This window comes from Castor canadensis, chromosome 1 (assembly GCF_047511655.1).
Source record: "Castor canadensis chromosome 1, mCasCan1.hap1v2, whole genome shotgun sequence".
Classification (NCBI taxonomy): domain Eukaryota; kingdom Metazoa; phylum Chordata; class Mammalia; order Rodentia; family Castoridae; genus Castor; species Castor canadensis.
Window position 1 is genome coordinate 74329875 of NC_133386.1, and position 26818 is coordinate 74356692.

At 38.2% G+C, this 26818-nt stretch overlaps 1 protein-coding gene across 11 annotated transcripts in view; it reads right to left on the reverse strand.

The window, feature by feature from the left end:
* Cfap206 (cilia and flagella associated protein 206) overlaps positions 1-23145 on the reverse strand; it is a 54767-nt gene extending 31622 nt beyond the window's left edge. For 2 of the 11 annotated variants that reach the window (XM_074078454.1, XM_074078448.1), the window contains exons 1-10: positions 22883-23143; positions 21600-21712; positions 20898-20981; positions 18598-18688; positions 15951-16139; positions 14392-14550; positions 12378-12586; positions 5831-5950; positions 2091-2289; positions 399-539 (exon numbers count right to left, since the gene is read on the reverse strand). In XM_074078454.1, coding sequence (XP_073934555.1) covers positions 399-539; positions 2091-2289; positions 5831-5950; positions 12378-12586; positions 14392-14550; positions 15951-16139; positions 18598-18688; positions 20898-20981; positions 21600-21707 — 1300 coding nt within the window. In that variant the 5' untranslated portion in view covers positions 21708-21712; positions 22883-23143. The other 9 variants (XM_074078421.1, XM_074078398.1, XM_074078417.1 and 6 more) reach the window with 9 other exon arrangements.
* Positions 23146-26818: the final 3673 nt, after the last annotated feature.

Genomic DNA, 26818 nt, shown 5'->3' on the forward strand with positions numbered 1-26818 from the left:
AATATTGCATGAAATTACCTTTGTGCTTCTGTGTGTAAGATGTATATGAAACATAAATAGTCTGTTTAGAGTTGGGCCCCACTTCAACATATCTCATCAAGTATATACAAATATTCAAGATGCAAAAAAATCCAAAATCTGAAACACTTCTGTTCCCAGGCAGTCAGGATAATGACACTTAACCTGAATGCACATTGCATTATTTGTCACTTACAATCTCTTGTTCATGGCAGCCTACCAGATTACACTGTACCTCCTCTGAATCATCTCTGTAGCTCCCTTCCTAGATCACCATCTGATTCCGTAACATTTTAAGAAGTCAACCAGTGAGTCACAATGAGCACTCTGCATAGAGAAAAAATTAGGGAGGGGGAACAGTACTATTTCCAGTACTATACCAGGAAGGAGTAGACCATCTGTTGTAGCAAATGTGTATCCACAGAATCCACGATACTGAATTAACAATTTATCAAAATTTGCTATTGTTTCTGGAAAAAGCCATTCCAGTTTTCTGAAATCCACCAAATGTACTCTCTCCTCTAAAATTAAAGAAAACAGGAAAAGCTTTCATTCATTGAGGCTAAATTTCAAAAATCAGTAGTACTTAATTATATACATTTTTATTGCTTTGTATTTTCCCAATTGACTAAATACTGACAATCACAAAATCAAGACTTTTAAGGAGGGCTACTAGTACAAAGAATTCAGAGTTAGGGCCAAGTGAGATGGTAGACATGTATAATCCAAGCTACTACAGAGGTGGAGAGCAAAAGGATTGGGGTTCAAGACTGGCCTAGACAAACAATTAGCAAGACCCATTCAATCAATAAGCTGGGTATGGTGGCATGAGCCTGTGGCCTCAGCTATGCAGGAAGTGTTGATAGGAAGACTAAGGTCCGAGACCAGCCCTGGGGAAAAACAGAAGATGCTATCCAAAAAATAATTAAAGCAAAAAGTGTTGGAGGTGTGGCTCAACTGGTAGAGCCCCTGCCTAGCAAGCATGAAGACCTGAGTTCAAACCCTAGTACTGTCACAAAAAAGAGAGAAAAATTAATGAGTGACCACAGTGACTATCCAAGGTCAACATAACTGGCTGGAGCAAATTTGGAAATAGAAACTTTCTCCAGAATAAAGAACAGAAGACAGGCCATTTCAGAAAAGCCTGATTTAGTGCTGAGAGAAAAAGCTGCCTGAGGCACTGTTGCCAGGAAAGCAGCAACTCCTGCTGCTGCTGCTGAGTAACGCAGAAGACTGGCTGTGGGGTGTCCAAGACCTTTTGAGCAGGATCTTCTTCAAGATGGTAGTTTTTGCAAAAATATGAGATGGCAAAATACACTGAATATGATTCCTATAGACTACGACCCTGCATCTTAAAATAGAAGACAATGCTGTAAACAGAGTCAAGGAAGTTTCTCTCACTAACTTGATTTACATAACAAGGTATACAATTTTGTTCGTTTTTTTTTTTTTTTTTTTTTGGTGGTACTACAGTTTAAACTCAGGGCCTCACAGTTGCTAGGCAGGCACCCTACCCCTTGAACCACTCCATCAGCCCTTTTTATGTGCTGGGTATTTTCAAGATAGGGTCTTATTTTTGTTGCCCAGGCTGGTTTTCAACCGTGATCCTCCTGATCTCTGCCCCCAAATAGCTAGGATTACAGGTGTGAGTCACTAGCACCCAGCAATTGTATTCTTTATACTTTAAAAAAGTCTTCTGCACATCGGTTAGTTTATGTAGTTGATGAGCATTTTAATACAAACATGAAACATTTTAATACAAACATGAAACATTTTAACGCAAACATGAAACATTATTCCCCAAGATTCTCATCCTGCAACAGAAACATGGATACACAGAAAACCACTGTTGACCAAAACATCAAGAATAACACTAGGAATGGTTACTGCTCAACATGAAGATAATTTGTTTTACATATTCTGTGCTCTCCACATTTTCTGTAATGAACATCAGTATTTCATGACCAAGATGCTTTATCAGCAAACTGCAGAATAATAATTTTTAAACAAGATTGGCTTTATTCTAGGGGGAATTCTACAAAGAGGAGGAAATTATGGATCATTTCCATTACCTATGTGTTCTTTTATTCTACACACGTCAGTTTTCACAGTCACATCATCGAGAAAACCTTGTATCATCTTCTCGGGAAAGAGAAGCTCATGGGTGCCCAGGAATGGCTCCAGGTGAGTGGTCAAATTACTGAGGACACTAATCAAAACAGTTTCATCCTGAAAGCTAGTCCACAGGCTGGCCAGTGCAATGAAGATGGGCTGAGGAAGAGAAAAACTCACATTCTGTGACAAAATCATCCATTACTGTACTCTCAAAAAATAAATTCAATTGTTATTTGTAAAGAAATTGAGTTTTCCTTAAGTGAAAGTCTTGTAAAATCAGACAACAGACTCTAGATACAATTTCAACTCTTAAGTTATGAAAAAAATAAACTATAGTGTTTTATTGTAAAGCATTCGATTGTTATATAGTTACTACAAGGAAAAAAACTTAAAAACAAGCCAAACACTGGACTAGGGACATGGCTCAAGTGATAGAACATTTGCTTAGCAAGTATAAGGCTCTGAGTCCATTCCCTGCTACTACAAAAAAAAAGACTTTTTAATGTAACCAAACACACACCGAGCACAGTGGCTCATACCTATAATTCTAGTTACTTAGGGGGCAGAGATCAGGAGGATCACAGTTTGAGGCCAGCCCAGGCAAAAAGCAAGACTCTATCTCAAAAACACCCAACACAAAAAACAAAAAGGGCCTAAGCAGTAGAGCATATGCCTAGCAAGCAAGAAGCTCTGAGTTCAAATCCCAGTACCACACACACACACAAAAAGCCAAATACATTTCATCACCCACAAAAGATTTATAGATTCTTCACCTTCTGTGGCTAAGGGGAGACAATATTCTTTTTTTAAAAAAATGACAAAAGCTAAATAAGATTCATTATAGATTTATCTAGCCTAACCATGATCTAAAAAAACCTGGAAAGTATAAAGATACATCATAGGGTATGTCTTGTGAGTAGCAAGGTAAAGTTTTAGATCAATGAAATAAAAATTTTTTTCCCAACACTTTAAAGTAATTTCTTGCCAAAGAAAAGCCTTAAAACTTGTACGTGAAACTTACAAAGCAATGGAGTTACATTTAAGTGATAAACAAGGTCCTGATTGACCAGAAATCTAGGCAAAATGTATATTAACAATTCTGAGATGTTTACCAACAAATTTACATTAACTCAATCAACAGCGATGTACTTATGTTAAATTTTCAGTCATGAAGTAGAGTGATTTACAAGTCTTATGTAAGCTTTAAGTCAATTTTTTTTTTCATAGCAACAGCCTGGTTTAAAAAAAAATTTTTAATGTTTTTCCTTCTGTCCCAAACAGTCTGAGAATTAATTCTCTGATGTGTATATTCCTGCTAGGACTGGCTGAAATAACAAAGCCCGAAGCAACCTTGGGTAATTGGCTTAGTGTAAGCAGAAGAGAAAAAAATGGGCAGAAAAAGGGCCCAAAGTCATTACATGTTAACTCTGTAACTGCAGTCTAAGAATTATCTTAAAGGTATTTACAAGAAATGTTTTAAATTAGGCATGCCAATCAAACAAAACATGTTGACTTAGGCATGCAGGATGCAAAAGTGAATTCACCAGAAAAATAAAACAAAAGAAAAAAAGCCAGAGGAGCTCAAAAAACACAGTAGAAACTCCTGCCAAAAATGAAGCAGTTGCAAGTACGCTAGTCAAAGTTAATTCTAGGAATTCTGAGACCTGTTTACCTGGGTGAATTTTTAATTAAATTCTTACCGAAGCTGGGTTTGTTTGTTTGGTTTTTTTTTTTGGGGGGGGGAGGTATGGGGAAACGACACTCATTTGAGGCTTGCCTAGTGGCTGGAGCAAGAATTGGTGCTCAAGAAGTGTTCTGGATAAGTAGAAATGCAATGCTTCATGGGGATTCCTTCTCAAAGTCAGCAATGGGCCAGATATTTCCCCCCACATTTTGTTTACATTTTAATGGGTTTTATCATAACATTTTCATACATGTATATAATGTAGTTTGACCATATTAACTCCCATCACCTTTCTTGTTCCACTTCTCTCTCCCACAGGTCCCCTTCCTCTTTCCAAATAGTCCCCTTCTATTTTCATGTCTTTAAAAAAAAATCTAGATTCCACTTAAAGGATTAAATATGCAATACTTGTCTTTATTTTACTTAATATGATCTCCAGTTCCATCTACTTCCCTGAAAATGACATAATTTTATTCTTCCTTATGGCTGAATAATACTCCACTGTGTATAAGTACCACATTTTCTTTTCCATTCATCTGTTGATGGGCAGCTAGGCTGAGTCCATAACTTAGCTATCGTGAATAGTGCTGTGATAAACATGGATGTGCAGTATCTCTCTTGTTTGCTTAGATTTTTTTCAGGTTCATCCCAAGGAGTGGTATTGCTGCATCATATGGCAGTTCTGTTTTTAATTTCTTGAGGAACCTCCATACTGTTTTCCATAGTGGATGCAGTAATTTACAATCCCACCAACATATATATGGGTTCCTTTTTCCCCTGGCATTGTTTTCTTAACAAAGTCATTCTGATTAGGTGAGATGAAATCTCAGTATCATTTTGATTTGCATTTTCCTGGTGACTACAGATGTTAAGCATAAAGTGGTTTTAATTCACAAAAAAGAGCAATGACTTACAGAACAAACATAAAATCAATCAGGTGTCACTTCTGCTTCTTGGGTGTTTTTGCTTCTTGGGGAGCATTGTCGGCCAATGCTGGTATGATGGTGCCGGCGTTTGAACTCAGGGACCCATGCTTGCTAGGCGGGTGCTCTATGAGCCACTCCCTCAGTCCTTCATATTTTACTTATTTTTCAGGTAAGTGTTTTTACCTGGGACTGACCTCAGACTGCAGTCCTCCTCTCTATGCCTCCCTCATAGCTGGGATCACAGGTATGCAACCATACCTAGCTTATTGGTTGAGAGCCAGTTTCACTAACTTTTTGCCTGGATTGCTCTCAAACCACAGTTCTCCCAAACTCCACACCTCCCAAGTAGCTTGGGTTACAGGAGTGAATTACTATGCCCAGTTTTTACAAACAAATATTGAGGACTGCAAAAAGTTGTTGGTCTGAAATAGTGTATGTCATACTGCATGTGAATTTTATTCTTATTTGTCCAGATGGAAGAGACAATGAGAAAGTCAAAGTGAGTATGTGCATGGTAAACAAAGAGTACTTAGCTGTCTCTTCAGAAAGCTCACAGGTTACATCACCTGTGTGCTAGAGGCTACTTCGGACCAACTGCTAAGAAAACATGTAAAACACTGCACAGTGGTTACTTCTGTTGACATGGCCAGTGCTGGTATGATGGCTGTCACAGTACAGATCCACTTTCCTTTAGCAGAAATTGTTCTCACCCAACATACAGCAGACTGTTAGTGCATCATAACCTTCACAAACAGGATCAATTTGTGTAACACGAATGAATATAATTATAAGAATTTGTGATCCAATTTTATAGGATTCAAAAGGAAATTAACCCTTAACAAGGTCAAAGTTGTGGGCACACACCTGGAATCCCAGCACTTGAGAGGCAAAGGCAGAAGGATAACAAGTTCAAGGCCAGCCTGGGCTACATGGTGAATCTAGGGCAACCTCCATGGTAAGACCCTCTCTCAAAAAAAAAAAAAAAAACAAGGACTAAAGACACAGCTCGGTGGTAGAGCATATGTCTAGCATGTGTATAGGCACCACAAAAAGAAAAAAAAGGTCAAAGTTGATAAGAAATACTTACAAAGACCTGTGATGTTGGGACAGCTGTCTTTGATTTTACAGTCATTTTTAATAGTTCCAGTTGTGCTCCTAATTGCCTTCTCATCATTTCTACTTCTTGAGCACAAGTAATTATATCTGACTGGAAAGGTAACATAACTTGCATTAAGAGTTTTATAATTTCAGTATAAAAGTCATGTGTGTGTTAAGTCCTACCTGCTTCCTACCTTCTCTGAGTTACAGTGACACTGTGATGCTGAGCTCAGGAACATGAAGGACTCCATTCTACATATACCCTTGGGACCTAGAACAGTACTGGTATTTCACATTTCTTAAATGTGTAGCTGTGGTTTTCCCATTCCTCAATGATAAAGTTAATGAGTGTTGCTCTGAAAACTCTTTAGATACCAAGATTTAATAAATTCCAGAAAGTCTTAAAAATCAAAGCATTAAAAGAAAAACATTGTATATTTGACACAATGGTGATCTAAAAATAAGTTGCTAAATGTTGAATTTGAAATACTTACAAACATTTGTTCTTAGATGCTACGTGCCACTTAAAATATACTTAGAAGTACAAAAAGGGGTAAGCACCAGTGAGAAAACACTGCAGAGAAGAAAGGTGAGTAAACCGCCTGAGTACACAGCCCAGCCTTTACCTACAGCACTGCAATGCCCAGGACAGACCAGAAACAACAATGGTGTGACTTAGTCACACACAGAGTGAAAGAATGGCAGTTTCTTGTTTTTGTTTTGTTTTGTTTTGTTTTATTTTGTTTTGAGATAGGGTTTTGCTATGTAGTCCAGGATGGCCTAGAATTGGTAATTGTCCCGCTTCAGTCTCCAGAGTGCTGAAATTATAGTTTAGCACCACAACACCCAGCAGAATGACATTTACTTGAAAAGGAAAATGCTACAGGTGTCTGTACTTTTATTCTTTCTAGACATTTTTTAAAGTGTTGTGGATAAACCCAGGGCTGCACACATGGTAGGCAAGTGCTCTACTACTGAGTTATACCCCAGCCCTGATACATAAATTCTAAATAACAAAAATGGTTAAATTATGAAGTAACTGTTCAAAAATAAACAATCCCAAAAGTAATTACTTCAGAGAAATCTCAAATTGTTACTGTGTTTCCCCTAACAAAAGTTTTATTCATAAACAGAATGTGCATCCTTCTTTAAATTTACTCACACTGATATTTAAGTATCTTCTCTGTTTTTGTTTCATTCTCCCATATGATAGTGTCTATCATATTTAATAGGTCTTTTTTCTGTCCCATAGAGTTTTTTCCCACCTTGTTTTGTGTTAGTAAGGAAATGTGAAAATGCAGTCTTTAAAGACTTTTTAGGTTTGTATATCAGCAAGAAGAAACAAACAAACAGAGCCAGGCACAGTGGCTCATGCCTGTAATCCTACCTAGCAAGAGACTGGGTGGATCATGGTTCCAGGCCAGTCTGGGCAAAAAAGTGAGGAAGACCCCATCTCAACCAATAAGCTAGACATGGTGGCATGTGCTTGTCATCCCAGCTACACAGGGAGGCACAGGTAGGATTACTGTCCATGAAAAACACAAGACCCTATTTGAAAATAAAGCAAAAAAGGCTATGGGTATGGATCAAGTTGCAGAGCATCTGCCTAGCAAGTTTAAGGCCCTGAGTTCAAACTCTAGTACTAACAGAAAAAAGAAAAAATGAAACAGAAGAAAGTCTGCATACATTCTTCAAAGTAGAACTTGCATTTGATACACTTGTAAAACCTATAATGAAATATGCTCTAGAGCCTCTGCTCCCAAGCTGTGTTTGCAGGGTCTCTTCACAGAGTAGGTAGGCACACAGAACTTGCTCACTTTTCCTAGTAATGTCCTAAAGCAATCACTGTATTTACATTTTACCAAAAAGACCTTATTCACAAGGGTGGGGTTTTTGTTGTAATGCTAGTCTTCTAGAGATACAGGAGACTCTGGGTATCTGTGGTCATCCGGCTCTAAGGAGACCACCCTAGAGGAAACTCGTGTGTGCTCTGGGTGCATAGTGTTCAGCACTGTTCTGCAGATGCTTGATTCATTTTTCCCACGATGTTGCCCAACTTCTGCTAAAAACATGCTGCCTTTCAACAAATCTCAAATTTTCAGTTTATCACTTAAATTAAGCACATTCACTTTTGCCTCATTTTATCTATTTATTTGCACCATTTGCTTTTTGGAGGCAGATTTTTGCAAAATTAAGGACAGAGAAACACTCAGTGAATCATACAATGATTTTTAAAAAACTGATGATAACACAGGACTGACCAAGAGCTTCTCTTAATCAACTGAACTGTGGAATGTGCACATGGGAATTTAAAATTCTTGGTTTTGAAATTTCTTTTAATTTGCATTCATTCATTAGTCATTGATTAATTTGTTCATTTATTTACTTATTTTTGGCCGTGCTTGGTCAAAACCATATGTAACAAATCTGTGAAGAAGGTGAGCTTACTGTGCTATCACTTAAAATTTTTTCTCATAACAGTCAAATGTTTAGGGAAAACATATGACCCCAGCATGTTTCTTTATCTCCTCTTTTTTTGTTGTTTAATAAAAATGTATAAGCTCTTTATCCTTTCTTCCATGAACAATTTTCAACAAGTGTAGTCAAACTCATGGATGCAAAGTAGAGTGGTTTCCGGGGCTAGAGAGAAGGGGAAACAGCAAGGTGCTATGAATTTCAGTTACGTGAGATGAACACACTGTAGAGAGCTCTGTCCAAAGCAGTGGCTCTAGTTATCAACACTGTATACTCTTCGAAATGTGTTGAGCGACAGATCCCATGTTAAATGTGCGATGAAAACAAAATAAGCACACATTTCACTTGACTTTTCTACTTGCATTATCAGTAATAATCAAGATGCCCTTCATCACCTCATTTATGAACAGACCTTGAAGACTCTAGAGGGGGTTCTACAAGAATCATGACTTAGGGGTTTTATGAAATGCTCTGTCAGACACAGCTTTTCTTTGCACAACAACAATAAGCAGCACTCTGTCTTTGGTAACTGCCTTGCATCCCACAGAGGATGGAATTCTGTTCTCTCAGCTACAGTGAACAGTGATCATTGCTCCCTTTTCTTTTCCGGAATATTTGAATTTTTTTACTGCAGCTGATAAAGGCCTGATCAGAACAACATAAAACAACTCACTATTTATCTAAACTACAACTGGATTTTTTTAAATGTTTATAAAAATTGAATGTAGCTTTGTCTAGAGACAATTTTTTACAGTCCAAATCAATACTTCAAATTTTTTATTAATGTCTCTTCAAATAATGTGACTTTTAAAAAGGTTCCCATAGATTTCAAGACAGGATGAAGTCCCATATTTTATCACCAAGAGATAACACACTAGTTAAACCAACTCTGTAATAACCAACCTTAACTGTAACCAAGACAGGTTGACAGGGAAGGACTGGATAGTTAAAAAACAATACAGCAGAAAGACTCTCTGGACAGCAAAGAGAAAGTTAAGAAAACTTATCCTGATCCTAACTAAAGTCAGTAAGAAATAACCATGAAGAGTGCTAGGACAGTTAAAACACTCTCAATACATGAGCCCAAGGAGCTTGGGAATGAGATATTGTTTAGAAAAATACTTCTCAACTTACTCTCCTACCAAAATGGAATCAAAGCTGTTGTGCTAATACTCTAAGCATGACAGTGGAAATCATAAACAACATTATCAGCATCATCCATTTATTTACTTCTAACTGTGTGCCAGGCACTGTGCTACATTAGTTACACAGTGGAGACCACATGTGGTTCCATTATACTATGCCTGCAAAAGGCTCATTTGTTGGGAGCTTTGTCCCTAGCTGGCAGAGTCATTTGGGGAGGTTCTGGGGCCTTGCTGAATGAAGTGTGTCGCTGGGGACATTCCTTAGGGCCTGTATCTTGTCCTGGACACACTCCTCTGCCCCCCTCCACCTTCACCTATCTCTCCCCCTCTTCTCTTTCCCTCCTTCCCCTTCTCCGACTTTCTGCTTCCTGTCTGTTACAAGATGAAGAACCTCCTCCACCACACGCTCCCACTATCCTGATGTTCTGACCAAGTACATGGAGCCAAGCACCATGGACTGAATCCTCTGAAAGTGTGGGCCAAAATAAATCTTTCCTCTCCCTTAAGTTGTTTATTTCAGGTATTTTGTCATAGTGACACCAGACAACTAATACAGACCATCTTACGGATGTCAACAGTAAGGCACAGGGAAATTAAGCAACTGCCTTCAGGACAAAGAAATGGCAAACTCTGCATGGGAATCCACTCAATGTGGTTACACAGCCCACACTCACTTGTATACTTTAACTCACTGTCCTTCTATCTGTGAGAGGGATAATTCCAATGAGAATTTAAGACTAAGTCAGTTGGTTGAGTATGATTCACAATTAAAGCTGGAAGAAAATACTCTATAATGAATGATATCCTCTAGAACATCCTTATGGCATGTGTTGACAGTTTCCCAATGTTCTCTCTTACAATATCCCCTCCAAATTCAAATAACAAAAGTGAATGGGAGATTCTACTCCTATGGATCCATATACACTCAGGACAAATTGATCATAAAATCCTCCTGGTATCTGACTGGTTACATGAGGCTAAAGTCAATGTGTGTGGACCACAGGATGACTTGATTTTGAATAACTGATTTCTAGTCCTTTCTCCTACAGGCAATTAAACAGTATGCCAATGAGGACTACCATAGTTTGCTACAATGAAGCCCTTAGAATGTATCTCTTTGCTCTCTTTACCTAGGTCAAAAGAAAGGACAGACCAGGTACCTCCAAAAGTATATCAAGTCATTAAGATACAAGTTAAGAAGAAAAGGGGGCCAGAACACATCCTATTCTATCCCTCAAGAAATTAGTATTCACTTATACACTCACCATTTTGGAAAGTAAAGGCTGTATAAAGGTAAACAGTGACCAGTGAGACAATAGCTTGCTTTCATGTAGTTGATACGATGTGATACATCTTTTTTTTAATTTTAAATCCATAGTTCTTGGTTCATGACTCCTTCCCCAAGAAAAATGAGAATTTTTCTTCCTCAAGGTAGGTCATAGAAACGAATTTTCCCATTTTTCTGTCTTAGAGTTGGCCATAAAAAAAATTCCCTGACCTAAAGTTGTCCAACAGGAAATCATAAGACTCTCTTCATACCCTGGGGGGGGTCCTATCTGATACCCTAGAGGAAGGAATGCTGCACAAAGAGGAGAAGAATTGAAACAGATCTCCCTGAGTTTCTCCACCCAGTCAATTAGCAACAATGCCTATGCAACAAAGTCTCCATAAAATCCCCAGAGTATAGGGTTCAGAGAGCTTCCAGGTAAATGAAGACATTGAGGCTCCTTGAAAGGGATACATCAGAGAGAGTATGGATGCTCTATACCCCTTTTCCCATGCCTTGTCCTAGGCATCTTATCTGTATCTTTTTAATGTCCTTTATAATAAATTGGTAAATATGGTTCCCTGAGTTATGTGAGGTGTTTGAACAGATTAATTAAACCCAAGGAAGGGGTTGTAGAAACCCCAAGCTGGTTGGTCAGAAGCATGGGTAGAACAGCATGGGCTTTATTGATTGGCATTTGGGGGCACAGTTAAGCCCTCAACTTGTGGGATCTGACATTTCTAGTTAGATAGTGTCAGAATGAATTGGATTAGAGAAGAGTAACTGGTGTCTACTGCAAAATTGGTTGCTTGCTGGTGGGGAGAAAGCTTCACATGATTTTGAGATTACTCCTACCTTCTGTATTAACTGTGGTGTGAGAACAGAGGAAAAACAGACAGTGTTTTCCCTGACAACACAAAGGAGTAGTTAACAAACTATGTTACCTGCAAGCCTAGGGTGTCATGGGATATTCCTTGGTGAGAGAGCCTCCAATCCCTTCATCTGTATGTCTGCTTTTTAGTTTTAGAATTCAGAGTGAGTTTTTTGTTTGGTTTTTTTGTTTTGTTTTGTTTTGTTTTGTTTTGCAGGACTGGGGTTTGAACTAAAGGCCTCACACTTGCTAGACAGGCAGTCTTACTACTCTTACTCTGCCAGCCCTGAACTCAGGGCAGAGTAAGTTTCTGTCTGAAAGGAAAGGCATTGCTGCTTTGTAAAAGTTTACAACTACCACTTTTACATATTTCCTAACTCTTTAGGAGTAGTTTGGCTTGTCAATTAGATCTAAAAACACCAGCTATAAAGATATTTTCCACTAGTTTTTATGATAAGAGCAAATATAATTATACAAAAATTATCTGAGTGCCAACTAACTACCTGCCAAATGTGTTTGACAATTGCTCCAAATTAATACAGTTACTCTCATACACATATACATATCATTGATATAGCACGTTAACTAGAATCAACAAATGTAAAATCAACTTCTACCAATACATTTCCACTAAAATAAAAATCTAACTTTCCCATTTGTATTTTAAGTCTTGGCCCTACTGAGGTAATATAAACTGAGCAGTTCCTGAGATTGCCTCTTTAGTTACCTGGTTCTAAAGAGAATGCATTATTAGCCAGATGTTGTGAAATTAACTCACCAAAATGATCTGAAGGAAAATCTCATATTGTCGAACATTATACAGTGCTTCCTTTAACATATATGGCTGAAGTTCCTTATTCATGAGTGGGTTCTTCATTACTTTCTCAAGGATGGCTGTGTAGCGATACGCCTGGTCCTGGGCAATCTGAAGTTGGGAATCAATGTGCTGAGTGGTAGCTGGGATTGCTTCATGGAGAATGGCTGGCACTGTTTGTAAGGATATAACAAGACAGACATGAGAGAGCTGAAAAACAATTAAGGAGAAGAGGACAGAAAGTGGTATAGCACTTGCCTAACATGCACAAGGCACTGGATTTGATCCCTAGCACTCCAAGAAAACAAATCAGGGTGAGAGTGTGGTTCAAGTGGTAGAGCACTTGCCTAGCAAGCACAGGCCCTCGGTTTAATTCCCAGAGCTAAGGAAAAAAAACAAAACAGAAAGTAGACACATTTTAAGCATTAACTTGAGTTACATTTTTCCCAACCAAATTAATAATAATGAGACACATGTTTCATGGGTCTCATACCACAAAGATAAGAATCCCCAAAAAAAAAACAGGCACCTATGGCTCACCCCAGTAATCCTAGCTACTCAGGAGATGGAGATCAGGAGGATCTCGATTCAAAACCAGCCCCAGCAAATAATTTGCAAGACCCTACCTTGAAAAAACCCATCACAAAAAAAGGGGTGGTGGGATGGCTCAAGGTGTAGGCCCTAGTTCAAACCCCAGCACTGCAAAAAGATTTTTAAAAAGAACCTTTCCAAACAAAAGAACTGTCAGGACAATAACCAAAAATTGAAGCAGATCAGCTTTTGTCACTAAAATAAAGATGAATTTAAAGACAAGGCAGACTTTGGTATGGACATGCTGTTGACCAAGTTCCTTTAGAAAACCCACTGATCCCTTTTTAGATATCTTTTCTACTTATAAAAACATTTCAAAAGCATACTTCTTAAGAAACTCAACTGGATGCTGAAAATAACAGAACAGTCTTGAAAGGGAAGGAACTTTTTATAAAGAATGAGAATTTCACTTTTTAAAATGGAGAAAAATAAAAAAGGACTGGGGATGTAGCCCAGTGGTAGAGCACCTACCCAGCACATGCAAGTCTTGGGTTCAATTCTCTGTACCACAAAAAAGAAAAAATTCACTCTTAAGTTAGTAGTGAACTAGTGAGCAGTAATACGGTAAAAAACACCATGGGCCTGAAGGAGTAGAGTACCAAGTTCATAAGATGTTACTTCTACTGGTAGGTCTTCCAAACACACAAAGAATGCATTATGTATATTACTACAAGTTCCTAAATTTATGGATTTGCAAATATCTTCCCTTGTACCTTTGTATTCCATTAACTGCACCAACAACTGCTTTCTTTCCAGGTGATTTTTTTTGGTGGTACTGAGTTTTGAACTCAGGACCAATGCTTGCTGGTAGACAGGGGCTCTACCACTTGAGCCACTCCACCAGTCCTTGATTCTTATTTTTAAATCACTGACTTTTCCTTCCTTTAGTTGACGTGGATTAAACACAAAGCTCCCCTGAGTTGGGGAGACTAGCCCCTGTGAACACCTCCTCATCCTTTTCACTGACTCACTTTCCTACACTAGTTTCATGATAGATAAAATTGAAAGTCTTGCTACATATTATGAACAGCAGTTGTTCCTAAGAAGCAGTCAAAATTGCAGATCTTTTTGGCAGTACTGGTGTTTGAGCTCAAGGCTTCGAACTTGTTAAGCAAGCACTCTATCACCTGAGCCACACCTATAGTCCTTTGGCTCTGGTTATTTTGGAGGTAGGGTCTCACTTTTTTGCCCAGGCCAGCCTGGTCCATGATATTCCTATTTTTGGCTTCCTGCTGTAGCTGGATGACAGGCTTACACCATGCCCAGCTTTCAAAATTGCAAATCTTAAATCTCAGAATGCTGTGGTGTGTTGCATATTATTTTCTTCACTGTGAAGTTAATTCTTAAACATTCATAAGTTTTAGAATAAATCTAATGATACACTTACAATCATCAATGCCTTCTCCTCCTTTTCCACAGTCTCTGTTAAATAAGCGAATTCCAGTAACAATCATGGTGAGTTCTTTCAGCTGGCATTCTTTGTCCTTCTTGCCAAGAGTTAGAAATGTTCCAAGCTCAGCCTGAGGAAAAACACTCTGTAGGGCAGCTAAAACAGACCCAAAAAAGAAAACAAAATGACAGAATAAATATATAAGTACTTAGATTACAAGGTTCTTCTTTCCTTCAGCAGAAAGTTAAGGAACTTTTCTCTCTAGTGTAACCTATACAATTCTTTATCTTATGATACCTCATTACAAAATACATAGCAAAATTTATCACATAGCAAAACTGGGCTACTAAAAATAATGCCATTGTTTTCCTTCATATGTGGAAGCTAGACCTATAAGTTAAATGTATATATAAATACATATATGATCATATATACATATGTATGCTCACATACATATATATAGGGATAGAACAAGATTGTATTAGTGAATCTGTCTGAAGGGACTATGGGAGGTGGAAAGGTAAAGAAAATGTTAGAGAATGAAAAATATTCAAACAGCCCATCTGTATATGAATATAATATAATATAATGAACTGTATTGTCAGTTGTTGACTATTGGGGGAGCATGGTGATAAAGTAAGTAATGGGGGTGAGGGCCTTAAGTACCTAGGCAAAACCCCCTTGGGCTATCAATATACACTTTAAAAATATGAAGGACAGGAGAGAGAAACAGATCTTCTTGGAAGTGGGTACCAGTGGGAGGTGGATGGGTATAAGGAAAGGCGGAATGAGGGTGAATGTGGTGGACGTATTGTATCCATACATGAAAATAGAAGAATGAAATCTGTTGAAATTTGTTCTAAAAAGGTGGGAGGAGGAAAGAGGGAGAAAAATGGAGGGGGTAAATCAAACTAAGACATATTGCAAGCACTTATGTAAATATCACAATGCATATAATAGTATACATTGTTACTATATTGTTAGTATAATAGTTTCCCCTGTGAAACTATTATATGCTAATAAAATAATTTTTAAAAGATAATGCCATTGCCTCAAATCCATTTTTAAAAATTGCTGATTTTTGGCAATGGGTATTAGAACAAACTTTATAATTAAGACTTTGAGTAGAAAAAATCTATACTTTAAAAAAATTGTCAAAGAGTGTCATAGGAAAGCTGGACATCACGTCTATTCTCATTTTAAAGTATGAAAGTGGACAAGGATTTCCTGAAGAAAAACAGTGACAGACTTAATTCCTTTCACATATATGAACTATCTCCTTCAAGCTGTCCCAGTTACCCAAGTCAGCCTGATACCTTAAACTACCAATGTTTCTCTAATATATACAGCTCTAATAAAATGAACATTTCATTTTCTAGAGGTGTTACTTTAAGGTTCAAAATTGATACACAGTATAAAAAGAACCTATAAGTTTTAGCTTATTTGTGCTGATTTTTCCAGACAAAAAGGAAACTTCAATCTTTAACATTTTAACATATTTTATAAAATATAATGATCATTTATATTCACTTATGGAACAAAAATATTTTTCTTACCTGTTGCCTCTCTGACAGTCTTGATGTCAGTAGGGGACCCAAGCCCAGAGCGTAGTAACACATAGCTGACAATCTTCCGGTACAGGCTTTCTAGTTCCTCTCTCACACATGCTCTGTTATCTGTAATTTCTCTGCTAACAGAACTTAATCTAGACTCTAGGACCCGGTGATGTTCTTCAAGAAATTCCTCTAAAATTAGTAAATAACAACGTTCCATGTATTTGATATTTAGAATTCACAATGCTAATTAATAACAATTTTCCACATATCTGATATTTAGAATTCTCTTCACATAAGGACCAGAGAAAAGTGGGCTTGGGTATGGCAATTCTACTGCAAGAAACACCTACTTTCTTAAGTTGTAACAATGAAATAAAAAAACAGTTGCCAACAAGTAACCTCAAGAGAAAAATCCAGTGGGAAACATGTATTATACTGGAGTCCTTTGTCAAAACATGGAAGTCTTCAAATAGACGATTCAAACAGCAATCAGAAAGGACTAAAACCTCCCAGTTAAACTGAAAGTACAAAAGACCATTTCAACAACATACACACATACATATATATAAAAATACATGTATGTATATATACATATATGTGTATATAATACTATATGTAAACACATATATTATAAATGTATGTCCTATATTATTTACAACATATATAAGGACATATTATAGTTATATTTATTCCTCTTCAATTGTGTGTCTATTTTAGTCCAAAACAGAGTTCCTCAGAATAATATTACTGATAATATGATAAGGTTTGAACTCAGGGATTTGCACTTGCAAAGCAAGCACTCTCAAAGCAGGTGATCTACCACCTGAGCCACAACTCCAGTCCATTTTACTCCTGTTATTTTGGATATGTGATCTTGCAAACTATGTATCCTAGCTGGCCTTGAATTGTGATCCTCCCAATCTTGGCATCTCAAGTGACTAGGATTACAGGCATAAGCCACTGTGCCCAGCTGGTAATATGATTGCATGAAGAACTATATCCCTCTTCTTTCTTCCTGTCCCATGCTGAAGTATAGGCTTAATTGTAGCAGGAGACCATCGTTCTCAACAGAATGATTCTTATATATTATAATTCTAAGATCAATAATTAACATTTCATCATTCATAGCTACAATCTTACCATAAAAAAACAAAGAACTTTTACAAATTAAAAATGCAAATTAAATTTCCTTCATTCTATGACTATTGTATTGCTTTCAAATTTCATTGCCAAAAAAAAAGAGATATAATTTTACATAACTGAAACTTTACTGTATAGAAAGAAATAAGAAAATCACCAAATGATTAATAATGATTACATTATAGCAGGGGCAGAAGCAATCTATAGAAGAATTTGTTTTCCTTATTCTCTTGTCACCAACTTTGACATATGCATTAATTTATTTATATAATCAAATACATTCTAAACAAAATTTTCCATATCTCTTTTCATCTCATGTTGGGGTAGATATATAAGATAGGTAAGTATTATGAGAAAATAAACCAGGAGTAAAAAGATCTACAAATAAAAAATTTTAACTTCAATGGGCTTTTTACATATTAGTGCCATAAAGATAAACAAGCAGCAGACTTGGAAAAACAATTTTACGAACACAAAACTTTAAATTGATTTTTAACACAAAGCCATTGTTGTTCTCATTTACCTTTTCTAACATTTTTATATCATTCAAATACTATGGTTTCAATAACTGTCTGTCAAAGATACATGTGGTAAAGCCTTGGTCCCCAGCCCCTAGTATTATTTGGAGGTGGCAGAACATTCAAGAGGTGAAGCCTTAGTGGGAGGTCTTTGGGTTGGGTGGATTATGGGACCCCAGTTTCTTCCTCTCTCATTTCCCAGACACAAGGTGAATGTCTTCGCTCGTCCACATGCTCCTTACATGATGTGCAACCATAGGCCAAAGCAATAGGACCAACTGATCGAGGGTTAAAACCTCTAAAACTGTGAGCCAAAATAAACCTTTTATCCTTTTTAAGCTATCTCAGATATTTGTCACAATAACAGAAAGTTGTCTAACATATCAAAGTTCAAACATTTCCAGAGATTAACAAAAAAATTAATTTCTTCCCATCTATATGGGAAGTAGAGATGGGAAAACTGAAGTCTCAGGCCAGCCTGGGCAAAAACTTGATGAGACCCTATCTCAAAATACAAACCAGGCATGGCTGTGTACATCTGTAATCATTGCTAAGTGAGAGGTGGAGGTAGGAGGATCGCAGTCCAAGGCTGGACCTGGACAAAAGCAGAGACCCCATCTGAAAAATAAACTAAGGCACAAAGGGTTGGGGGTATGGCTCAAATGGTAGAGCTCTTTTCTAGCAAAGTGCAAGGCCCTGAGTTCAAACCCCAGTGCTACAAAAAAATAAAATCAACAGGGTATGGTGGCTCATGCCAGTAATCCTAGGTACTTGGGAGGCAGAGATAGGAGGACTGTAGTTCGATGTTGGACAAACACACAAGACCTTATCTGAAGGTCCTGAGTTCAAACCCCATTACTGAAAAAATAACTATTAAAAGTAATTTAACTTCACTAAATAATTAAACCCATTGTCAACCAAATGAACTTTTCTTACCTGAAATGCAATATAAAAACATTTTTAAAGTGTCAAATAGGTATGTATGTTACCTCGACTTGTATAGTTCATATCAAAGTAGACTTGCATCTTAATGGTGTCCAGGGATGGATTTTTACTATCTAATAGCCGAGCCACACAAAACTAGAAAAGAATAAATAGCCCACAAATGCTTCTATTACATTTTCTGAAACACACAAGTATTTACTAAGTTATTTTCAAAAATAAAGTAAAATATCAAGGCAGTGGTTCCTAGTATTTATCCAGCAACAACCCCTTTTATTATCTTTTTCCTCCTTGAGAACTTCGGGCTTTACAGCTTACCAAACCAATAACAGGTATTAAACAGTAAGTTATTTCCCTTTAACTAGCTTACATCACCACACCCAGGCCACTAATAGTCCAGCTGAAGGCAAGAAGTCCAATGTTTTGCTTAGTCTTCACAGTCTAAATATGGGTAATGCTGCCCCAAACTCACACTCCAGTCTAGAACTCTCCTAGAAGTCCTGGTTCTATTCATCTGGCCTGATCAACACTCTGCTGATGCTGGAGGTGACAGGCATTTTATGAAAAGCTACTGCAACTACTCTCTTCTCCTCAGAAAACTTCTCCATTTCTACCTTGTTTCAGGATTCCTTGTTCTGGCCTGTTTTCTCCAGTTTTTCTACCCCACATAAGATAGCCTGTTCCCCTTCTCTATCTCATTAGACTGGATAACCAGCCTGAATTTTTCTTTCTTTCTCTCCTCTCCTTTCCTGACCTGGCTCCCCATTCCCTTCCCTCCTCCCTCCTAGGCTCTACATTCCCTGCTACCAGGCATGAGCAGTACAGTTCTCCACCCACCTCCCAGAGCACCAGTCCTCTTCTCCTGGGAGGAGGCAAGGGGAATGCAAGAATGAGCACACTGTGTCTTTATGGAAACAAATGCACCTGCATTCTCCACGTAGAGAAGCATTGTTCTAAAAGAAGACTTTACAAATAAAAAGATTAGCTCATCCACATGATTGTAAATGAGGAAAAAGGAAACAAATTTTGTTCCTTGAATTATACAATTGAGAATTTACCCACCTGTCATATTAAAAGTATATTGAGCTTTAGTCTTTTCAAGTTTGTTGAGTTGGGAGACAAAATGAAAACTCTTCTTGAGCCATAGAAAGGAGAAAAACTTATTTACTTCCCCTCCTTGAGGCTCCTCCACAGCCGTCCAATAAAATTTCTGGCTGACCATCACAATCATTACTTCTATGGCTAACAACAGGCTTTACACCACATTTAAAATCAGCCAGAAAGATCCAGCTGTAGGCTATCCTATGGAATCATGGAGTCTCTACTGCTACCAACATATTCCTCAGCCCAGGCTTTGAATTCTCTTCATCACCCCTGCAGCATCTACAGACAGACCTGTTCTTCACTAGATGACTTGCTGGTGGTGAGAGAAGGTGGGGATGATGATATTTTCCCCTGCTATTTTCATGATCCCAGAAAATACCTATATGCAAGTTTGAGAAAGCTTGCTTCAAGTTCTTTGTGTAAAGAAATGAATTAAGTTCCTTAAGCCAAGGAAAAAAAAATGTTGAATTTTTAGGGAATACAGAGTAAGCAACTAAATTCCAATGAATCAAATAATTGAGACATGAACAAAATTACCCATATCTAAAGTACTTGCCTTCATTACTTCTTAAAACTGGTTTTCTGGCATATATACTTGCTTTATTATTTTGCTTTGGTTTTAACTTTTCCTTTAGCATTGAAAAACCAATAACAAAGAATCACTTATATGAATCTTGATTTAGAACTATTTGACTTTACAGTATATGACAGAACAGCTAATAATGTTCTCAATGTAAGAGATTAACAAGGTATCACTGAAATAAATCACAGATGCAGCTACCTCCCCAATATACATGTTCCTCCTTCCTTACTAATACAGAGCCCCAATATGGATTAGAGCAAAGATTTACTAAGAAAGAAAATCACATTCAATGTTCCAGGGTCACTCATAGTCCTATCATTCTAGCCAATGAATGTAAGCAGATGGGAGGAATTCTGAAAGGACAATTACTTTCTGGATAGAAAGTGACAGGTCCAATTGGTGCACACATTTTGCCCTTTGCCTTTCCCCTTCTTTCCACCTAGAAGTAGGATAACTACTTTGTAACCTTAGATGAAAGCCATATGACAAGGATGGTAGCCTAGGAAGCCAAGAACAACAGCCTATGCACCTTCAGACACTTTTATAAGACAAATAATCTCTAGTTTATTTGCACCACTGATTTTTCATGCAGCTGACACAAATACCATACTTGAAACTAAAAATAAATAATTCCAAAATTGAGCACTGTCAGATAATCACCTTAACAAGTTTCTGCACATCACTTTTCATGAGGGTTCTATCCATGTTAAAGCCATTACCTGGATCCAGGACTACAGCTTTCACCTGAGAATAGGACAAGAATCCAACAAGTAATCAATTATGTTTCATATTATTATGAAATTAACACATTTCTATTATTTTTTTACATTTCCATTTAAAACAATTACATACATCCTGATTATTCAAGGGTTGATTTTTCAGCTATTTTTCTTACTACCTAACTCATGAACCCCTTCATTAGAAGTTGAAGAAGAGAAGCAATAAATATCAAACTTGAATATAGGGCTAGAAAAATTACATGAGCAAACAGGTTGGAAACAAAGGTTAAATTTTAAATTGAGAAACTATGGTATATTTTATCACATTTCCATTGTGTATTATTAACTAAAGCAAGGATAGAGAAACCACAGCAATGAGTGACTTTTACAACTGTGAACAAAAATGTGTTAAAAAAAATTCTCCACAGCAGACATTACTGGTGTTTCTAAAACTTGTGAAGGGCTTCTAAATCCATCACTATAAATCTGAACACACATGTTTTATAGACTTTTAAAAGATATTTTAAAGTTGTGTGAAACCTCACACAACTTGTAGGAAACCTCACAGAATTTTGAGGAAAAAATGGGCACTACATTAAAAATTTTTTTTAAAGCAATAATTTGTAAAAATAATCATTCTTACCATAAAAGCAACCAGAGTTTCAGACACAATCTCTCCATGGGCTGCACATTCTTGTCCTATTTCTCGTATGATATTCTTTATAACACTTTCAGCTTGAGTGAGAGGCATTCTGGCTAAAAAAAGCACTCACATTATTTTTGCCTCTTCAAATTTATCCACTGTTATCATAATATGATCTTTTAAATTATTACTATTTGTTAGCACCTAGGCCCCTCCTGTTGGGCTTTTTTTTTAAATAAAGGACTGAGAATTTGTGAATGTAAAGCCTAAAATGTTTACCACGGTCCCTTTTCATATGTCAATCTCTGTTCTAGAGTAATTAATCAAAGCAACTTTAATAAATGAAAAAAAGATCTTACTGATAACAAAGAGCAACTGAAACGTCAAATGACTGAACCATTTCCTCTTAAATCATGGTGGTCATCAAAAGTAATTTATATGCAGTATTTTCAAATTTAAAAAAATAAGCTGAGCAGTATTGGGAGGGGAGGAAAGAATTAATGAGAAAGCCATCTCCTGCATCTGTATAGGTGGCTGAGTCCAGCTTGAAAAAGGAAATGCTTATTCCAGCACATTCGCTGAATAACCTTTCATAACAGTAACAGAACTTTGGAAAAAAGTTCTTGCTCCATCATCGAATTCTGCACATCCAAGTTGGAATATGGACTCCATTTAATAAAAACATAAAAGCAAAAATATATATATTATGAGTGTTACGCACCATGTCAAAAAAAGGAACTCCTGATTAATAATTTCACTTATTATAGACCAGCAAAGTGTGGCAGCTTTTAATCAAGCTTTCTGATTTTCTTGAGTGTCAGAAACCTGGCACAGGGGAACGTGGCACGTAAGTGTGCAGCAAAAGCAAAGTTAAAAGTAAGTAAACTTTGCATTGTTAGCATGCTGGGGACCGGTAAAGCAGCAGGTGGCTTTTTGTCCAGGAAAACCTGATGGCCTGATTTCAGCTGCGACCCCACCGTCTTCTGGCTATGCGGCATTTTCCTCCTCAGGAAAACAGGATACTGTTACTACCTTTTCCTGAGATGTGAGGACTGCGTGATCGCTGTATTTAGGGGTTAGGAACATGGCAAAGGCAGGCACCTCCAACAGTCACCTGGGACAAGCGAGCACACACGCTGGCTGAGCCCCACGAGCGTGGAAGCTCCTAGCGTCCGCCACGCGCTGGGGTCGCTAAGGACGCCTCGCGGAACGCCAAGACGCAGCGGACGCCCAGCAGGGGCCGGAAGTGCGACCCCGGAGCCGTGCGGTGGGGAGGGTCTGACCTGTGGACCTGGGCGCCTCCGGCCGGAAGTGACCGCTGTTTCCGCTTAGGGCGGTGGGGTCCTCCAGCAGCCTCACTCTGCTTTCAGCCCGACGTTAGGCCGCTCGCGGCGTGCACCTACAGTTCAAGGGCGCAGAGCCCCCAGTGGGCTGACCCTGGTCAGAGACCGGAGCCGGAGCCGCAACAAGCCGATCCCGCCCCGAACCCTAGCAGCACCATCGACGCTGCTAGGCTCTCAGGACGACGGCCGCGTAACCATGGAGATAGAACGCTCTTGAGAGAGGGCGGGGCCAGTGGGAAGGGGTGGGGCGGGCCTGAGGCTGGGCGGGAAGGGTCAGAAACAACAGAAGGACCCAAATCCCTGCCCAGAAAAGATTCGGTCTGTAACTTCAGTGATTAGGTAGTCAAACACAGACTGGTTAAAGATTAGCTTGCTGTGGGGGTTGTGGGGGGGACACACAGGGGACGTCTAAAAGGAGGAGACGGGGGAGGTGGGCCGGGAGAAGCCAGTTGGAGAGGAGGGGAAAACGGAAGGGTTGTAACAGGATCTAGTGTTAAAAAGTAATGCAGTTTTGTTTTAGTTCACTCTTGTTACTCAAAGGAAGTCTGTAGCGGGGTACTCCAAGACGCCAAGAAACTGCATTCAAGAAGCACAAGAATGGCGGACAGCGTGGTGTATTTATGATCCCAGCACTGCCGAAGCTGAGACAGGATTGCAGTTGGAGGCCAGCCTGGGTGGGCTGCATAGTGAGCCCTGTCTCGAAAATAAATAAAGCACATATGCATGTCCCTGTCTAGAATGATGACGTTTTGTCCCTTTTCATGTTCCTTACACTCATCTTCAAGCAGAAAGTGAGAAACAATTTTTTAAGAGGATGTTTATTGTACAAAATAATGGGTTTCACTGTGACATTTTCATACATGTACATAATGTACTTTGATCACATTCACACACACACACCTAGGATTGAACACTTTAGAAGCACAGAATGAAGCAACAAAGTTTTTTTGTTGTTGTTTTTCTCTTTTTGAGACAAGATCGCGCTATTGGGTTGGCCTCAAACTTGCCATCCTCCTGCCTCATGCCTCCCCAGTGCTGGCAGTGCAGGCATGCACCATCACACCCTGCTGAAGTTTTATTTTTAATAATTTTCTCAAAAGTTTAAACATGCATAATATACTTCGCTTAAGGGTAGTCTCAAGTTACTAGGAAATAAAACAACACAAAACAAAAACTCAAGAATACCCAAGCCATAGTATAGTATAAAAGGATTTTATTTATTTTTCTCCTGCTAGAAACTTTTCCTGGAATGTGGATGAACTTCATGTTAAGACACATGTCCAGGTCAGGCACCGGTGGCTCAGGGCTGTAATCCTAGCTACATGGGAGTCTGAAATTGGAAGGATTATGGCTGGAGACCCCATCTCCAAAACTAATCAAAGTAAAATGCACTGCAGATGTAGCTCAAGCAGGAGAGCACCTGCGGGAAGCCCTGAGTTCAAACCCAGTCCCATCATTAAAAAAAAAAAAGTACATGTTCAGAGTAGAAAGATTTATAACTGCACAATATTGGAAATCTAAACACCTAATAAAATGAAATACTAAGTAGGCATTAAAAACATTAACAAAAACCTTGTGTTTGTCTTATATTTTTATATATCCAAAAGAAAAAATTTATGTACAGTATGCTCTCAACTATGTTCACATACATATAATATATTAAAAGTGTAGCCAGATACTGGTGGTCTGTAATCCTAGCTACTCAGGAGGCAGAGATCAGGAGGATCGTAGTTCGAAGCCTGCCAGGCAAATAGTTTGTGAGACCCTATCCTCAAAAAAAAAATTACAAAAAAGGGCTAGTAGAGTGGTTCAAGATGTAGGCCCTGAGTTCAAACCCCAGCACCTCAAAGAAAAAAAAAAGTGTGTAAGTCAACATTAATATCACATCAGTATTTGGATCTGAGGATAGAATTATGGGTAAATTATTTTTTATTTCTTCATACTTTTCCTGGTATTTCTATATTTTCTGTGAGGAGTATGTGTTTTCTTATGATTGGTAACCATATTTTTTATTGTATTTTTTCGAGGCAGGTTCTCACTATATAGCTTAGGCTGGACTTGAACTTGCTCTGTAGCCTAGGATCAAACTCACTATCCTACCTCAGCTCCCAACTACTGGAATTACAAGCATCTTGAAAACAAAATTTAAAATACATAACTAGGATAAGAAAGTGGGTATTTGTAAAGACTGAGTATTTGAGTATACAAATATGCTACAGACATACAGCCAAAATAAAGGTGATATGATATAGCAAAATTACTGAATAATAATACAAATATTTGAAGAGGGAGCCATACACTTTCCTTTTTTCTAAAGTCTTAAAAAGTAAGTTAGCATGTTTAATTATTCATTATTGGATGCTGGACTTTTGTGTTATCCTAGTTGAATGTCTGAACTCTTTCTTTCCCTTTAAGAGTGCTGGCATTTTTGCCCTCAGCCAGTTATGTTATTTGAGGGTCAATTTGATTCCTTAGAGCACCGTATTTAAGTTTTGCCAGGGATGAGTCTACGAAATATTTCACTCCAAGGATAACTTTGCTCTCCAACTAAGTTCAGACTCCAGGATCTTCAGTGAACTCTTTGGTTTTCATGGAGGTTTCTTCATTCTGGCTGGTCAGAACTTGAATGTCTCCCCATCTTCTGTGAGCTGTGGAAATTATTTAGCTTACAACTCCCAAGTCATACTATGTGGAGTTGTGTGGATTTTCAGTCTATTCATACACAACCAAGTACTTAGCAAAAACTCAGATTTATGGTGGTGTTTTGTTTGTTTACCTAGCTTCATCCTTTCCAAAACTCTGTCTGAAAATCCCAGCTCCCTCAGCATCTTTGAGCTCTGATCTCTTTCTCTTCCACTCACCCAGGTCCCCAGAAACTGGGTTTACTTTTCTGTGCCCAGGATGTAGAAACTGTCTCCATTCAGAAAGTTGGGACAATCATGTGTTTAACTTGCTTGCTTCCTCTTCCTCTGCTATCATATTACTGTGCGATTTTCCAATATCTGAAAACAATTGCTTTATATATTTTGTGCAGTTTTTCTAGTTGTTCATGGCAGGAATTATGACCAATCCTTGTTACTCTGTCATGGCCAGAGTGCAATCTTGCATAGCCTTAGAGAGAAGATGGTGGGAATTAATCACGGAGTGGGGCAGGAGAGCCGGCTCACTCAAAAATCTTAGTAACTCTCAGCAGTTTTGGGAAGTGCTGAATGCCTGCTCATCTGAGGGTTAGGATCATGAAGCTCAAGTAAAAGCAGTCTGCCACTTAGGTAATTTCCTTCAGAGATTGCTCAGCTCAGGCGCAGCATGGGAAGAACAGTCCAGATGAGCTTGAGAAGTATTGTTTAGTCTAATATCTACCAACTAATTATAAAGACAGAGACTAGACTAGGCGTTTAACTCAGGCTGGATCAATGAAAGCAGCTTCCAGGGACTGAGAGATTGCAAAAACCAAAGTTAGGTTTTACAACCACTAACATGATACATACTTAACATTAGAAAGAGTGCTTTAGGATAGTGGCTCAACCTGTAATACCAGCACTTGGTAGGCAGAGGAAGGGGGATTGAGAGTTCAAGTTCAAGGCCAGTTTGCGTTATATATAGCAAGACCTTGTCTCAGAAAAAAAAAAAAAAAAGAGGAATTTAGTTTACAAAGCTACTTCACAAATTGATAATCACTCATCTGTTCCTTAAAACAGTCCCACAGAGAGCAAACTGTTGTCATTTTACTTTACAGACTCAGAAACCAGCACTCAGAAGACGTAAGAGGTTAACCTGGGCTGGCAAAGGTACTAATTCAGAGAGCCAGCCTCATCCTACTGTGCCCATCGATATGGAAAATTTGAGAACACTTCTAGGGCTCCAAGAAGAAACTCT